The 16,783-nt window shown below is 46.5% G+C and overlaps 1 protein-coding gene across 1 annotated transcript in view; it reads left to right on the forward strand.

Annotated features, from left to right (window-relative positions):
- Nucleotides 1-16,783, forward strand: part of RALGPS1 (Ral GEF with PH domain and SH3 binding motif 1) — a 283,899-nt gene that overhangs the window by 55,443 nt on the left and 211,673 nt on the right. Inside the window, exon 4 of the mRNA XM_012802467.2 lies at nt 1,553-1,603. Coding sequence (XP_012657921.1) covers nt 1,553-1,603 — 51 coding nt within the window. The remainder of the gene's footprint in view (nt 1-1,552; nt 1,604-16,783) is intronic.

Genomic DNA, 16,783 nt, shown 5'->3' on the forward strand with positions numbered 1-16,783 from the left:
GAGCCTCTCCAGTGTATTCTTGACAGGAGGTTTTTCATTGACTCAGTGAAACAGACTTTTAAAACCTTTTTCTAGAGCAGTAGTTCTCAACCTTCCTAATGCTGCGACCCTTTAATACAGTTTGTTGCTACTAAGCAATGAAAATAATTTTATGGTTGGGGGTCACCACAACATGAGGAACTGTGATAAAGGGTTGTGGCATTAGGAAGGTTGAGAACCACTGAAATAGAGCATCTTCAGTGCATAGATATTCAGCCAAATCAATGGTCCCTGATTTCTAGCTTACACATTGTTCAGGAACCATCAGTTCACATGCCAATCCATGAGCCCGACTTTGCCACACATACTCATATATTCATGGTCCATCTGTGAGGTGCCAGTCATTCTGCACCTCTTGTCTTAAATTTTCACCAAGCCCCTGTAAGATTGGGATTATCATCATCACTTTCTAGATGTACCTGAGAGTAGGTACCGTGTGTCAGAGGATTCACCCAAAAAAAAAAAAAAAAAAAAAAGAGGACCCACAAACCCTGTAGATTCCAGAGCCCACACTTGTTCTCCCAGACCCTGCCATCCCAGATGGCCCTGTGTTCAGTGGACAGGTTACTTCTCATGTTACTAGGTCTCCCAAGGCTCTCAGCTTGCATTTCCCTGGCCTGTCACGGAGGCATCAGCTAACTGACTTCTGGCCTCCCGTGTAAAATGTGGAAGTAGGTGGGTCATCTGATGTCAGCTCAGTCCAGGCTTGGGCCTGAAACATGGTCAGTAGTGATGCCTCCTGATGTCCCCCAGCAGGCACAGCATTCCAGCCTGGTATGTGTTCTCTCTATTGATGACATTCATGATTCTTCAGCTAACTGTGGTGAGGGACTAGTTTTTTTCATTTCCAATCTGTTGAGGAATGATACTTTTTAAAAAAAAACCACGTTAAAAATGTTACAGCTATATCAAATTGCTGCAGAAGTCCCACATGCTTGCCTCCAGCTTCGATGCCTATGTCATTGTGGGCTGGCGGAGTAAGCAGTGCATGGGCCTGTCTGTGGCCATATCTTGGATGGCATTCGACCATGTAATTGAGGGGCAGCATAGCCTTAGAAGAAAAGTGTAATTTCTATAAGCCACAATTTTGAAATAAATCCAATTGTAGAGTAATAGATAGTGTCTGTGTTTAGCATTCTAATTTTTAATATTGTGTCTACAACTTCTAAAAATTACAAAAGTAGTTCATGCTTGAAACAAAAATCCCAACAGTATAAAAATTTCCAAAATAGAAATGTTCCCCTTACTCCCAGCCCCACCCTCTAAACAACTTTCATCAATTCTTAAATTGAAAGTTCATCGTGTGTTCAAGAAAAAAGGGTGTGGGTCAAAATTTACAAAGAGGGAGGGAGTGGGGAGGTGTTTCGGATATTTACCCAATTCTTCTGTTCTTTTTTGTTTTTTATTTCCGAGGGGAAACCATCACTTTTATGGGTGTATGTTACAGACTAAAGTGACACTCAGGTTACCTTCCACATGCAGGATTTTCTAACGACTGTTCTCTTTGTTGCAGAGCCAGATTACACTAATGGACATCCCCGTGTTTAAAGCCATCCAGCCGGAGGTCTGTACTTTGTCCTTCATACTGTTCTGTTAATGCTGTGGCTGGGAAGACAGGATGTTGTTTGTCACCGTTAGAGTGACTCAGGTTCCTGGTTTCTCTCCTGAAGTCTCTCTAAACGCATGTTCTCAATTGAAACCCCATTCCGTCCTTGATGGTGCTCATTTTCTGAGTCCTGTGTTTTGGTTCTCCAGAGAATATTCTCTGTCTGGCCTCTGGCAGGGCCAGGATCAGTTGGTACTCGGAGGCCTCCATTCCTCAGAGTCGGTCTTGACGCACTAATTCTGTTCCCTATGTCCCTCCTGCTGAAAATGTCAAGAAGGGGATCTGCGTGAAGGTTTTTCTAGAGAGCTTTCTCTCTCTTTTTTTTTTATCCCAAATTCTGGTGGTTGCCTTATTTCTGTTTTGAATCCAGTTGCCACAGCAAAAAACATCCATATTTACATTAAAAACATATGTACATTTTTAGAAACAGCATATTCAATAAAAGGTAAAAAGTTGAATTTGGTCTTTAAAAAAATTTCTGGAAATGTTTGATAATTGATAATGAGGCTCATTTTATGCAAAGTTTTTTTTTTGTTGTTAGCAAGTAACAAAAATCCATTTCAAAGTAGCTGCGAGGCAGAAGAGAAATTTATTATAAGGTTAGAGGGGCACTTTACGGGCTCGTGGACACGGAGTCCAGGCAGCCTGGAGAGCCGCCCAGGATGCAGGCGGTCCCTGGTTCCTCCCCTGCTTTGGCCTCTGCCCAGGGCTTTCCTGCCTGTACATGTGGTCCCACTTGGCCTCTCCAGAGGGCGCACTTGTACACCATCCCCATTCAAGCCACCGTCCCAGACTGAGACCAGCAGCTTTTGGTACAGGCCAGCTTAGTCATGTGCCCAGTGTCAGTCCAGTGAAGACAAGCAGGCAGGGCCACGGGAACCCAGCCCTGTGAGGGAGGGGCAGACTCAGGAGGGGGTGCGGGTGAGGAGATGCGTCACAAAGCACCCAGTGCAGCCATGTTGTGAATTCTAGAACACTCCACTGCCCTTCTCCTTCTGTATTGCCACCATTAAGACTTTGAGAAAGACAGCACATCTTAACACAAAGCTGAAGTATCCAGACCTTCTGAGAGCTGGCATCTAGTCTACTACAAATGAGGAAGAAACTAGTACTGCTAGCTTTACTCAGCATTTACGTGAAGACGTGGCAGTGATTAGTATTGCAGTGTGTGTGTCCATATGTGTTGTATTCATTAGCAGTAGGGAGCAGACCTGTTTGCTTTTTTGAATTGGCTGACCTCCAATCTTTTTCTGTTCTGTTCTAATGTAGAATGGTGCATTCTAATGAAAAACAATATCAACTCACTGCTTCTTGGTGCCTTTTGGGGGAGTAGTTGTGAGATGATCACCTCAGTTCTCAGCTGAAGCTGTTTCTGATCATGTTCTCTTCTTAGCTTTGATCTGGAGAAGTTTAGACATTTGGGGCTTTGTTTTTTGTCCTGAACAAGGAGGGCAGCCAAACCCGCCGTGAGCCCTGAACTAGCATGTGCCCAGGAGGCTGGGTCACTGTCCAGACTGACAGTAGGAGAGGAGGGACAGATACAGTGAGGGCCAGACCAGGTAGTCGGAAGGCACGTCATTAATGCATATCTTGCTTCACGTTGTGACAGGACGTGGCGGTGGACTGCAGCCTGTAGTTGTGGTTCTCAAATGTGGCTGCACATCAGAATCACCTGGATAGCCTTAGCAACATGGGGTGCCCAGACCCTCCCCATGACCCTTACATCTGCATCTCTGGGTTGGGGTCTGGAACCCAATCAGCTCTATTTAATAAACGTTTACCGGGTGATTCTGATGTAGAGTGAGGACTCAGAACTAATTTGTTTGAGGTTTCTGGAGAAACCCTAAATAAACTTGAACATCTAGGATCTGTAGCATGTTAGCTAAAAAGGGAAGAGTTTGTTCCTCGTTGTCAAAGCTTTTGTCAGAAGGAGGACCCTGGGAGCTCTTCCCCAGCTTCTTTGCTGCTGTTATTATTGTTAGCAGACTGAAAACTGGGATTTTTCCTCTTGCGGCTGCTTGCCATGTTGTGGCTGGACCACCCAGAGTTGGAAGGGCATGAATAAGGGACAGTTGTAAGTTTGATGTAGGCAGGACTTTCCAGGGAGCAGAGGCCAGCATCTGAGAGCAAGGTGGGCACTGCAAGTGACCCGGGCCCCCTGGGTCAGGAAGCTTGTATGTGGGCCAGATCCTTCCATCCCTACTTGTGCATCAGAATCAGTTTGGGCATTCTGTAAAAAAAGATACAGATGCCTAGGCTTCATCCTTAGAGATTCTGATCAGCTAGGTTTAGAATGGGGCTCAGGAATCTGCTTTTGAACAGCTCCCCAGTGGTACAGGGTCAGAGAGGAGAACAGGGATATGGATGATTATAAGACCGACAGCACTTTGCTTTGTGAAATCCTAACTCTCTAAATATATTTTTCTTTTCTAGTAACTAAAATTATTTTAATTTAACCTACGGAGATAATAATATTGGCCACAGATCCTGTAAGCCAGGACTCGAACCAGGCCCGAGTACTCAGCCATTACACCACATGTACTTGGCTTAGTGGGCTCCCTCCTCGTCTGCTGGGGAAATAGTCCACTTGTCAGGTCACCATTGTCTTAGGAAAGCAGTTTATGACTCTAGGCCTTCAGCTTCCTTCACAACTGAGGACTTTATGCTGGTGAGGTTTAAATATGGTGATTTGTCCTTCTGGAGTTTCCCTAGAAGGCATCAGCTGCTTCCCCTGGTTGGTCTTTTTCCAGCCTGCCTGAGGTCTCCACATCCTCCATCTTCCCACCAGGCTGTGTGTCAACTCTTTGCTTCTTAATGACAGGCTGGGGGTATTTACCTTCAAAAATGAAGGCTCCTGAGCGATGTGTCCTGCCTTTGGATCTGAAAGGCTTTGAGCAAACTGTGAGAAGTTATGGTGAGACCTGGATGCTTTTGGGTGGTGTTAGGAATAGAAGAAGAATGTTCTTAGTTTGGGGATTAGTATACCCAGAGCGTGTGGTCAATTGAGACTTGCGGTGATGGGGAGGTGGAGGAGGCCATTTGAACATAAAGATTTTAAAGCTCACTTGCCCTAACCACGGGGGTCTGGGAGTCATCAGTATAGCAAGAAGACAGCTCCCAGTGGTGGAGCAGCAGCCCTGCCCTTTCAGACCCTTACCCCTGTGTCCTCTTTTGGCTCAGCCCTGAATGGCCAGTGGGTCACTGCCTCAGCACTTACCGTGTATAGGCTCCAGGCCAGACACCTTAGATGCAGGGTCTCATTTAATCCTCATAACAACCTGCTATTATTATCTTTGTTTTATATGTGAGAAAACTGAAGCTCAGGCATGTTAAGTACCGTAATTCACTCCACGATCAATGTATTAGTCCTTTGTTGCTGTGTAACAAATTGCCCTCAAACTTAGCACCTTAAAACAATAAGCACTTATTACCACCCACAGTTTATAGGGGTGGAGAATCTAGGAGTGGCTTAGCTGGGTGGTCCTGGCTCAGGGCCCTCAGGAGGTTGAAGTCAAGATGTTGACTGGGACTGCTGTCAACTGAAGGCTTGCCTGGAGCCGGGAAGTCTGCTCTGGGGCAGCTCACTCATTGCCTGGCTGTTAGCTGGAGGCCTCAGTTACTTGTTATGTGGAACTGTCTAGAGGACTGCTGAGTGTCCTCAAGGCATGGTAAGTGACGTCCCCTAGAATGAGTGATCCAAGAGAGCAAGACAGAAGCCATGATGGCTTTTGTGACCTGCCTCACAAGTCACATCTTCTCATTTGCACAGTGCCCTATTAGTGTCATAGATCAGCCCTCTTCAGCAAGGGGGTGGGCACTATACAAGACTGGACACCAGTTAAGTAAGAATTGTTGGGGAACACCTTGGGGACTTTTCCTACAGGCCTCAGATCAGAGATCAAATTCAGGCAGTCTGATTCTAGACTTTAGTAATTCTGGCTCTGCTGGTCCCTAACTGTGTGACCTTGGATAAATCACTTAACCTTCCTGAGTTTCAGTTTCCTCATTTACAGAGTGGGGATGGCAGTCCTCCCTATGGATTAGTTGGAGAATTAAATGAGAAAGTACAGGTAAAGTGCTCCACACACAGCCTGGACCTAGAAAAACTTAACATTGGTTTTCCCTCTTTAGAATATGTATAATGTACAGGCATTGTGCTGAATGCTTAAAGACTTTCTATATGTTACCTCATCTGATCCTCATCTTACCCTAGAACAGTGGTTTTCAACCCTCTTAATGCCATCGCCATTTAATACAGTTCCTGTGGGTCGCAACCCACAGGTTGAGAACCCTGCCCTAGAAGGTGTGATGTTTATTCCATTTACAGATGGAGAAACTGTGGCACAGAGAGATGATGTAATTGCCTGAGCAACTTGTCACAGCAAGTAGATGATAGGAGCGGGCTTGACCCCATGAGTAGGAGTCCTGAGTTTACAGCTGTTATATTATTTTATTTTATTTTTTGAGACAGAGTTCCACTATGTCACCCTTGGTAGAGTACCATGGCGTCATAGCTTACAGCAACCTCCATCTCTTGGACTTAAGTGATTCTCTTGCTTCAGCCTCCCAAGTAGCTGAGACTACAGGTACCCACCACAACGCCCAACTATTTTTTGGTTGCAGTTGTTGTTGTTTAGCAGGCCTGGGCCAGGCTCGAACCTGCCAGTCTCAGTGCATGTGGCCGGCACCATAACCACGGTGCTACAGGTGCCAAGCTTACAGCTGTTATTTTTATTGTTGTCACCGTGACTATTCTTGTCACCCACCAGTACCGCTTTGCATCAGTCTCTTGCTTATCCAAGAAAAAGTGCCTTGCCTCAGCCCTACCCTGCCTGCTGCTCCCTGTCTTTTTACCTGCTTTTTCCTCTCCTTATTGTTAAACATTTCAGATACACACACACACTCCCCGTGTTTTACAAAGACATGGCCAACACGTCATGAATGTGAATCTTTTGTAAATATTTTATAATGAGAATTTTATAAATAAAGGTGCATTTAGCTATAATTTCTCATTTTCACTATGGATGGTGACTTTATGAACAAACTTTGGGATATCTTGATATAAGAAGAGTGATAAAATGACCCCTCACACCTACTACCAAGAGCCAAAAATTGCTGTATTTACTTTGTTTACCTCTTTTTTCTTTGTTTTTGGAAATCTCTGGAAGCAACTACCTGACATCCTATTATTTCCTTCCCTAAAACCTTAGATGTAGCTCTTAAAAAAACAGCTGTTTTCTAACATAGTCACAATGTCATTATCACACCCAACAAAATTAGCAATTCCTTGGGATTGAATTGTGGGAATGTCAAATTTCCCCAGTTGTTTCAAAGACAAGCAAACCCACTAACAGCAGTAGCTGTTCCAGAGCCTGCACTTGGCACTGGGCATTTGTTTCTCACGTTTCTCTTTTATTCTGGTGCAGTCCACGCTCGTCCCCTCCCTGGTGCCCTGACTTGCTGAAGGTCAGGTTAGTTGTGCTATGCCACTGCCACTTGGTGAATACGCTGCTTCCTCGAGGTGGCTTTTAACTTGTTCACTTGTCTCCTGTGTTTGCTTTCAACTGGAAATTCACCCAAAGGTCTTGTTTGATTTTTTGCTCAGTCTTTTTAAGGAAGAATCCTAGATGGTGCTCGGTCCTTTGTGTTACACATCCCAGTAGGAGATGGCCAGTTGTCCTGCTCTTTGTCATGTGAGGATTGATCACTGAGTTCAAGTGGTGACTGTCTTACCCCTTACTTGTAAAGTTCCATCTACCTTTGATCTGATGATTGTATTTATTGGTGATCTTTGCCTGAGTCAAGTGTTTTCTTAGGTATGACAGAATGGCATCTTTTCTCATTCTGTTGTGGTTTTCACATTCATAGCTGAAATTCTTAAGAAGAATGTTCTCTCATCAGGGCTGTTTATACACAAAGGCAGGATAAATACTTTTTTTTTTTTTTTTTTTTGAGACGGAGCCTCAAGCTATCCCCCTGGGTAGAGTGCCATGGCATCACAGCTCATAGCAACCTCCAACTCCTGAGCTCAAGCGAGTCTCCTGCCTCCGCCTCCCAAGTAGCTGGGACTACAGGCGCCCGCCACAACGCCTGGCCATTTTTGGTTGCAGCCATCATTGTTGTTTGGTGGGCCCGGGCTGGGGGTTCGAACCTGCCACCTTAGGTGTATGTGGCTGGCGCCTTAGCCGCTTGAGCCACAGGCGCCCAGCCAGGATAAATACTTAATTCTTTTCTTTTAGTTATCAATCTTCAGAGTAAGCACTTGGTGCCCCACTCATCTTTAATGGTGCCTGGTGTGTGTGTGCTGTTGTGTTTTGTTTTGGTCATCAGTCTGTCTTTCATTTTCTCTCTCTCTGAATTATAATGAACTCATGGACTTTTTATTTTGAGACAGAGTCTCAGGCTGTTGCCCTGGGTAGAGTGCCAAAGCGTTACAGCTCATAGCAACCTCAAAGTCTTGGGCTTAAGCAATTCTCTTGCCTCAGCCTCCCAAGTAACTGGGACTACAGGTGCCCACCACAACACCCGGCTGTTTGTTGTTGTTGTTGTCATTGTTGTTTAGCAGGCCTGGGCTGGGTTTGAATCCACCAGCCCCAGTGTATGTGGCTGGCACCCTAACCACTGAGCTATGGGTGCCGGGCTGAACTCATGGACATAAATTTTATATATCCTGTATAGTTAAATCATTTGTCATCCCCATTCTTTTGGTACATAAATTGTCCTTTTCTTGACCAATGGGAGCCCTTCAGGGGCTGCTGTACCCTTTAACATAATCCCCTCAGCTTCTTACTGCTTCCTTGCTTTTTGGCTCAGCCCATACACAGGGTTATGCTGCACATTTCCTGCTGCGGACCTGGAATTGTGCGTTCTTTCAGGGGTGCTAGTTTCTTTAGGAGGGGATTGGCATTTAGAAACCACAGTCTGGATGAGGGCTGCTCAGTGGTACTGTGTCACCGTTGCTTTTAGGCCTTTTCTATGATCAGAACTAGGAAACAATTATTTTTGAAAAGGAAAAAGTTATTTAAAAAAAAGAAAAAGTAATGAGCTTATAGTTAGGGTAGATGGTATTTCTCCATAATTTTTCCTTTATCCTTCATCCTTGTCATAGCTTCACCCTGGGTGGTTTACATCTCCCCACCCTCTTGACTTTGGGTTTGGCCCTGTGCCTTGGCGTTGCCAGTGGGATGTGGGTAGAAGTGGCAGTGTGCAGATGCAGAGCAGAGGTGGTGAGAGGCACAGCAAGCTTCAGCCAGCCTTCCCAGAACATCCCTTCTCCACGGTGTACTGGAAACTATTGCTTGTTTATTCTCAGACCCTAGATGAGGACATACAGATGACCTGAATTGACCACACTAATCCAGACAAGCCCAAGTGAACCCAGGAGAGATCAGCTGAGCTACATCACTCCACAGATCTGTGAGCATGAAATAAATGCTGTAGGCAACTGAGATGTGGAGACTGTTATACTACATTATTTTGTAGAAATCTAATGCAATATTGATCTTTCCAATTCAAATTTGACTTTTGAGATTGTCACTTAATTTCCTTCATTTTACGTATTTTATTTCACACTGATAATTTTGGTTCCTAACAACATTAAATAATGACTTTTTAAATATTACCCTATCATATATAGATAAAGTAACTTAAAAATAATAACATAGCTATTACTACTAACCAGTAGACTGCTGGCCAAATTTAGCATTTCTCTGCAGTTGTATTTGTTCTCGTCTTGTCTTCTTCTCCCCCACCTACTCCTTACATACCTGAGGGGACCTCCCTCCTTGGATTCCAGAGTTCTTTGGAAGTACCGGCAAAAAAGGAGGGCAATGCCCACTTGGTTCTGGAGGTCTGCATACTGATAGACTCTGTTGTAATCCTAGGGCCTGGAACACAGTAGATACAGAATGCGTGTCTGTTGAACGAGTGGAGTGTGAATAAATGAATGAATGAAAGGAAATGCCATCACAGAACATTCTCTAGCTGTGTTTGGGCGCCTTGCCAGTGGGATGTGCCAGCTCAGGGAGCATTAGTACCAGGGGGTCTGTTTTGTGGTGTAACCACTTCCCCAAAGCAAGGTTTTTTCCTGGTGAACTCAGCCTTTTGAAGATTTAAATTTCTGGCTCGGCGCCTGTGGCTCAACTGGCTAAGGCGCCAGCCACGTACACCTGAGGTGGCGGGTTCGAATCCCCAGCCCGGACCCGCCAAACAACAATGACGGCTGCAACCAAAAAATAGCCGGGCGTTGTGGCGGGCGCCTGTGGTCCCAGCTACTTGGGAGGCGGAGGCAGGAGACTCGCTTGAGCCCAGGAGTTGGAGGTTGCTGTGAGCATGATGCCATGGCACTCTACCCAGGGGGATAGCTTGAGGCTCCGTCTCAAAAAAAAAAAAAAAAAAAAAAAAGAAGATTTAAATTTCCAAATGTCATTGATAATGCAACGTGGAGCTGTGGCTGGTCACAGCATCTGCTCATTTCTGCAAGGGGGATCACAGCATCATCCCAAGGCTTAGAGGAACCTAGGAAGACAGTGCGTTAAGGAATAGAAGAGAATGAGGAGAATGGAAATTAGAAATATGGAACCTTAACTGCTTTGTTGCCTGGTGACTTTAACAAGTGATCCATTTTAAGCCAGGCATTGTGGTGGGCACCTATAGTCCCAGCTACTTGGGAGGCTGAGGCAAGTGAATTGCTTGAGCCCAGGAGTTTGGGGTTGCTGTGAACTATGATGCCACGGAACTCTACCCAGGTTGACAAAGTGAAACTCTGTCTCAAAAAAACAAAAAACAAGTGACCAATTTTATCAAAAATTAGTGGGTTAATATGATACAACTTTATAGCTTAATAGCTTGCAGCTGTGTTTAACTTACAAGTTGTAGCCAAAACCCCATTGCCAGCCACCATGGTGGATTGGATTGCAGGACCTGGGTGGATTCTTTGCTGCCAAGACTCAGAGTGGGGGCTGCATTGTACCAGGGGTCTGTCTGAAGGGTCAGGGGCAGCAACCTTCTAAGAGGGTACATTTTCAAGGTGGTCTTTTGTCTCTGCTGGCATTTCCTACCAATCCTATCATCGTGCCTGATTCCCAGCCTATGGGCCTGTAGGCCCAGCAGTTTCCCAGAGGCTAGCCTCAATGTCAGAAGTGTTTTTTTCATTAGTTTAAATGTGGAGCAGCATCAAGGGGGAACTCCTGTTCCTAGAATGTGCCGAGAATGGGCACAGTCTGTGCTTTTACCCAGCCCAGGGTTCTGTGAAAGCTGAATTGCTGGGTCTGCTAACTCTGCATCTGCACAGCACGCTGAGGGTGGACTCCAGTCTGATGAGGCTGGGGTTGAGTCCCAGCCTCATACTTCTTACCTGGGATGCTTTGGACAAGTCACACCTTGTCTTTATGCTTTGATTTTTTTCATGTGTAAAGTGGGGAAAATCATGATTTTTACCTTATAACGGGCAGGTAAGAACTTAGTATGATGCCTGTGTACAGCAAGTTCCTGGTAACTTATGGCCATTATTTTTCACCAGTGTGTAGTTACATAGGTGCTGTGGCTTATGGATATGAGGTGGTTGCTCTAGAGAACATTCAGCAGTGCTTGTGCAGGAGCTGGTCCCTAAGTAGCAGCAGGGTTAGGACATGGAGTCCTGCAGCCCTGGGTTCCCATCCTGGATTCTGCGTAGCTGGGAGGCTGAGGTCTATATCAGGACTCACACCATGTGCTCAGGGTCCTGCAGACATCAAATAGGTGGACTCATTCTGCCTTGGGGGGATGTTAGCACTGGGCCTTGAAAGCTGAAAGTGATCATATCTTATTGGTGATTGGTGGGGGGCAGTTGGAAAGTGATTGGAAAGGGAATTTCAGGCAGAATGACTAACCCATTGAAAAGACAGATGATATCTTTAAGCAAAATTCAGTACTACATTTGGTGCCTGCCATTCTGGGGAGAAGGCAAGCTCGCTTTCCTACAGGTCTGTGCTCTGCCCAGCCGTCACTGCCCGGGATATGGTGCATACCAAGGGCTTACCAGATATTAGTGTGTCATTCCCCTGCAGCTGGGAATGCAGAGTCACAGGCGCAAGTGGACCCTTTGGGGTCCAGCGTGATGACAATGAGAGGTGGTGGGTACCAAATCCAGTGAGGTGGAAAGCTTCTCAAAGGGCCTGTGTTTTCCCCTGTCTTATTGTAGCCCCTGCCAATGTTGTTCCCTCTCCACTGTCGATTTCCTAGCAGTCAGCCCTGTCTTCACTTGCTCACTTGTTCAATAGTCTGCTGTGCTAAATGCTAGAGAGACACCAACAAAGGGGACCTCGGCACAGCCCAGTGAGAGTAAGGCAGGAGTGTCAATGAGTAGTAGACAGGAGGTGCTGGGGGTCCTGGGGGAATCAAGGAGAGAGTGGGGACAGGGATGGGCAGAGGCAGGCAGTGTGTGCCAGAGGAGGGGATGCATGAGGGAGTCCAGAGAGTGGGGTGGCTAAGAGCACTGCAAAGGCGAGAAGTTCTAGATACATAAGCAGGCATCCTCAAACTATGGCCCATGAGCCACATGCAGCCCGCCTAGGTCATATATCCGGCCCACCGGGTGTTTTTGCCACCCTGCCTGCCCTGCTTAGCAGCCAACTCATCCCAGGGCCCTCAGTCCACGGCCCTCCAACGGTCTGAGGGACAGTGAACTGGCCCCCTGTTTAAAAAGTTTGAGGACCCCTGTGTTTGGAGAACAGTGAGAAGTTTGTTGTGACGAGAGAAGTGTATCTAGGTCTCTCTGGCAAGACTAAAACTAAAATGCAGAGGATAGGTGGCCAGAAGGTATAAGAACCAAGCGTGAGGTCAGTAGCAAAGAAGGTGGCAAGGAAGGAGGAGGGTGAGAGACTTGAGGGTTAGAGGTCTGGAGGATCAGCTCTGAAACCTTCGAGGAGCGTGGACAGAGGCCAAGGAGGCCAAGCGGTATCAGACAGCTCAGCTTGGGTCAGGGAGCGTAGCTTAGGTGCGCCCAGAGTGTGAACTGTGTCTTGTTAGCCCTTGGTGCTCACTGAGGGACTTTAAAAGGGGAGCTACACAGACAGATTTGTATATTAGGATGCTCATTCTAACTGAGAGTGAACAAGGAAAATCAGGGAGACTGGTTAGGGGGCTTCTGCAGAAGTCTGCACCAGGCAAAGTGGTAGCACTGGCGAGAGGGAAAGGCCTGACATTGGTTATGAGGCTGCTGGGAGGGCCCAGACTAGAGGGCACAGCTTAGATGTAGAGGGAGAGAAGTGGGCTGTGCATCTGGGGAGCAGAGGGAAGGAGGGCAGGGTTGGAGGCAGAGGATGTGGCCCTGGGGGTAGGAGCAGGTCAGGCAGTGTACTCAGCTGTGTTTTGCCTGGGGAGAGGGAGGCTGTAGTAGCCTGACAACCTGAATGCTTCAGAAGGGCGGGGAGACTCAAAGTCGAAAAGAGGACAGAGAGCAGATTTGGTTAGAAATAAGAGAGTGAGAGGGAAGCCAGGAAGTGATAGAGCAAGAAGGATTTCCGAGTTCAGGGTATTCGAAGTGGGGCAGTTCAGGTGATTATGCTTGGAGGGGTGATGGCTGTGCCTGTAGCAGTGGTGAAATGGAGCTGAGGCTCAGAGAAGGCTGGGACCCCTGGGGAAGCCACACCACCCAGCTCTGTGAAGCCCCTGGAGCTGATGACGGGAGAATAGGCGGGAGGGAAGACCATGAGCCAGAGCTACAGACTGGAGAGCAGACAGCAGTGTGGAGGGGGTGGAAGGATTGGACAAAGCGTGGGCTTCCCAAAAGAAAGGCTATGGCCTGGGCTGACCAGCACCTACCACTGGGTTCCAGGCATAGGCTAGGTGCTCAGTATCAGTTGAAGGGGCTGGTCTGTGTGCACATGGGGTCCTTGCCTTTCCTCACTGTCTACAGACATGGGGGGAACCTACTAAAGGTTAGGTTAGTGTTTCCTTAAAACACCACTTAGGGAGGCAGATCTGGTTAGAATGAGATGGTGGGGATGGCGCTAATAGCAATGTTTAGGGACAAAGGTGGTGCTGTGCAGACAGGCGGCTTGTCCCATGAGGCATCTACTGTACAATGATTTGGTTTCATGCTTCTCTGCATCTGGTTGAAACTGGAGACCCTCCAGGTGTGACTTGATCAGTGTCTGTTGGGTCCCTTTCTGGTTTGCAGAAAGGCTGGCTTGCTAGAATGGAAGATTTCCTGCAGAAATCCACAGTCTCCTACAGGCCACATGATGCATTGCAGTTCAGAAAAACACTGCCTGTAGGTTCAGGAACCTGACCCTCTGGCCTTTTGTCTGGATGCCGTTTGCCTTCTCTGAAGAAGCGGGCATTCCAGAAAGCCAAGGTCAGTGTTGGATGTCGGACAAACCCTGTGTGTTTTTGCTGCTTCTTGGAATCACAGTGTTTGGCCCTCAGAGAAGGGAAAAGTTTGCCAGCAGGCTGTCATTTGTAAAGAGATCAGTTTCACTGACATCATTAAAACCCCTCTCTCAGGCCACATGCTGGGCAGTTTTCTCAGACCATTTCCCTCCACTGTGTCAGCCTAGTCTAACCCACTGCCACCTCTCCTTTGACAGATGACAGCAGCCTTTCAGGTGTCCCCGCTTTCAGTCCCATCCCCTACCTCCTCTTGGGAGCCAGAGACATTTCTCTAAAGCCAAAGTCTGACCACATCCTTGCCTGGCCTAAAGCCTCCCATGGTTTCCCATTGCCTCTGGGGGGTAGATCCACCTCCTTCATGCAGCCTGCCAGCCCCTGTGAGATGGGCCAGCAGCAGACCCCCAGCCTCCTCCTGCTGTAGTCCTAGCTCTGTGTGCACACCTGTGTGGCCTCTCTGGCGCTCCTTCTCGTCTCAGCACGTCCCCACAAGCTGTGTCCTCTGCCTGGAATGCTCTGCCCTGTCGCCAAGGGTGAAGTCAGAGCACAGAGTGCTGCTTTCCCCACAGTCACCTTCTCAAAGCCCCCACCTCTGCTGATGCATGGCACTTTCACGCTTATACTGAAATATTGTGGTTTTTTAAAGTTTGAATAATTAGTTGTTGTTCAAAGTCTGTCCTGGATTATAAATTCCAGGAATGCAGGGATCATGCCAGTACACTTCACCCCTGTCTCTTGTGACCTAGCGGGGCCCGATGTTGTTTGTTGTTTATCAAGTGTAATACATTGAGGATGTAGTAGTAATAATAATGGCAAGATCTATTGAATCCTCTTGGCTTCTGGGCTATACTGCTTCCCTTCGTTCAAAAAACTCAGGTAGTAGGGGCCATCCTGGTGTCTTCCAGTTGGGATCAAGTCCCAGAGAGGGTGGCTCCTAGTGTAAGGCCCATCACTGCTGATGTTACTTAGCTCCAGAAGCCTGAGCAGCTATTACTCTCATCTGTTACTACTTTGCGTTCACAATAGTTTTTCGCTCTTCATTTCTTACTAATTGCTCTATCCGTTGTAACAATTTTTTGTAATAATGGAAACAGTGAGAAAGGGCTTCCCCCAGCTCCTGTCATGATGGAGACAGGCTACAGGCTGGAGTCCCTCTCTGAGCTGCAAAAGACCTCCCTAAAGGGTGGGGAGAGCCCGGTGGGGCAGGAATCAGATCTGGCAGGAGACACAGGCCAGCAGCACATTTGATTCAGTCAAGCCAACACTTTCAACTTCAAGACTATTTTTCTCTCTTCTTGAGCATGGATATGACATTAGTGCTGGTTAGAAACCAAATTTCCTTTTAAATGAATTAATAACACAAAACAGAGCCTTTGGTGAACAGCTGTTTTGATCCACAGGGACTTGGCACCTGGTTGTGATTTTCATCTGCAAGGAAAAGAGGGTTTGTTTGGGCTCTTGTTGCAGGAGCAACTGTGTGATCCCAGGCAGTTTGGGGAAGTCTTAGGCTTTGGAGACAGGGGAGTCTGCCTTTGAAACCCGGCTTGCTGCTTTCTAGTTGTGTAATCATGGGCAACTTCCTTTGTCTCCCTGGGTCTCCATCTCCTTATCTGTAAAGTGGAAATGATATTGTCTTACAGAGTTATGATGGTTTAAGGGGATCATACGAGCAGAGTGCCTAGAATGAACCTGGCACATTATTTCTTTATTTTTGAGAGAAGTCAGGCATTAATAAGGAGAAAATCAATATAGTACTAATAAGTCAATCTTAGAAGGGCTCTGGGCCCAGCAATATGTATACAGCTCTCCAAGGGTAGCATCTTAGCTGCCATTGTGGTAGCCCCATGGCAAGCAGTGAGTAAGCAGTGTCTAGTACATTATAGGATCAGTACTTGTCAATACTTGTTTGATGAATGAGAGGCAGACAGGAAAGCATATCTATCTGCATGGCTTAAACCTTAAGAACTTGGGCTCTAGAAGGAGAAGGACCTAGATTTGTATCTGTGTCACCATGGTCAAGTCACTTAACCTCTCTAAGTCTCAATGTTCATATCTATAAAATGGAGGTCATAATATATTGGGACTGAGGACAGTAGGGAGGTTAGAAACCTCCCAAAATTGGACATGAGGACAGACTGAGTTTTTTTCAGCTTTATTGAGGTATAACAGACATATAATAAACTATGCATGCTAAAGTAAAAAATCTGACGAGTTTAAATATGTATGTATCTATGGAATCATCATCATCTCAAGGTAATAGACAAACCCATTATTGGGGAGGCCTGCCACAGCCCCACAGGAACCCTCTCTCCTCCACTTCCTCTTCTCCGTCTGAAACGTGGAACACAAAGGACCTAATGAGTCTTATCCCCCAAAGAAATTCGTGCCAATGGACCTTAACTCACCAAAGCCCTCTGGCAAGTGGTGGAATTTATCTGCTCCTTACAGTCCCATATAAAAGGGTTCAGATGCCATCTTTGCCCTACCCAGGCAGGTCTCTGCCTCTTTCAGTAAGCCTGGCCTGAATCTCTCTGCTGTACCTCTTTTACACTCATCACCCCCAAAAGTTTCCTTATGCCCCTTTGTAATTACTTCCTCCTTTCCCCCTCCTCCCACTGTCTTAAAATTAAGGAGTATGAGTCCTTAAAATTTTTTCTTATATTTCAAAATTGTTTTGGCTACTCTAATCCTTTGCATTTCAATATCAATTTTAGAATCAGCTTTTTAAATTTTACCAAAAAACCCTGCTTGGATTTTTTTTTTTTTTTG

Source organism: Otolemur garnettii, unplaced genomic scaffold (assembly GCF_000181295.1).
Source record: "Otolemur garnettii isolate 467f Iridium unplaced genomic scaffold, OtoGar3 scaffold00014, whole genome shotgun sequence".
In the NCBI taxonomy this organism is placed as follows: domain Eukaryota; kingdom Metazoa; phylum Chordata; class Mammalia; order Primates; family Galagidae; genus Otolemur; species Otolemur garnettii.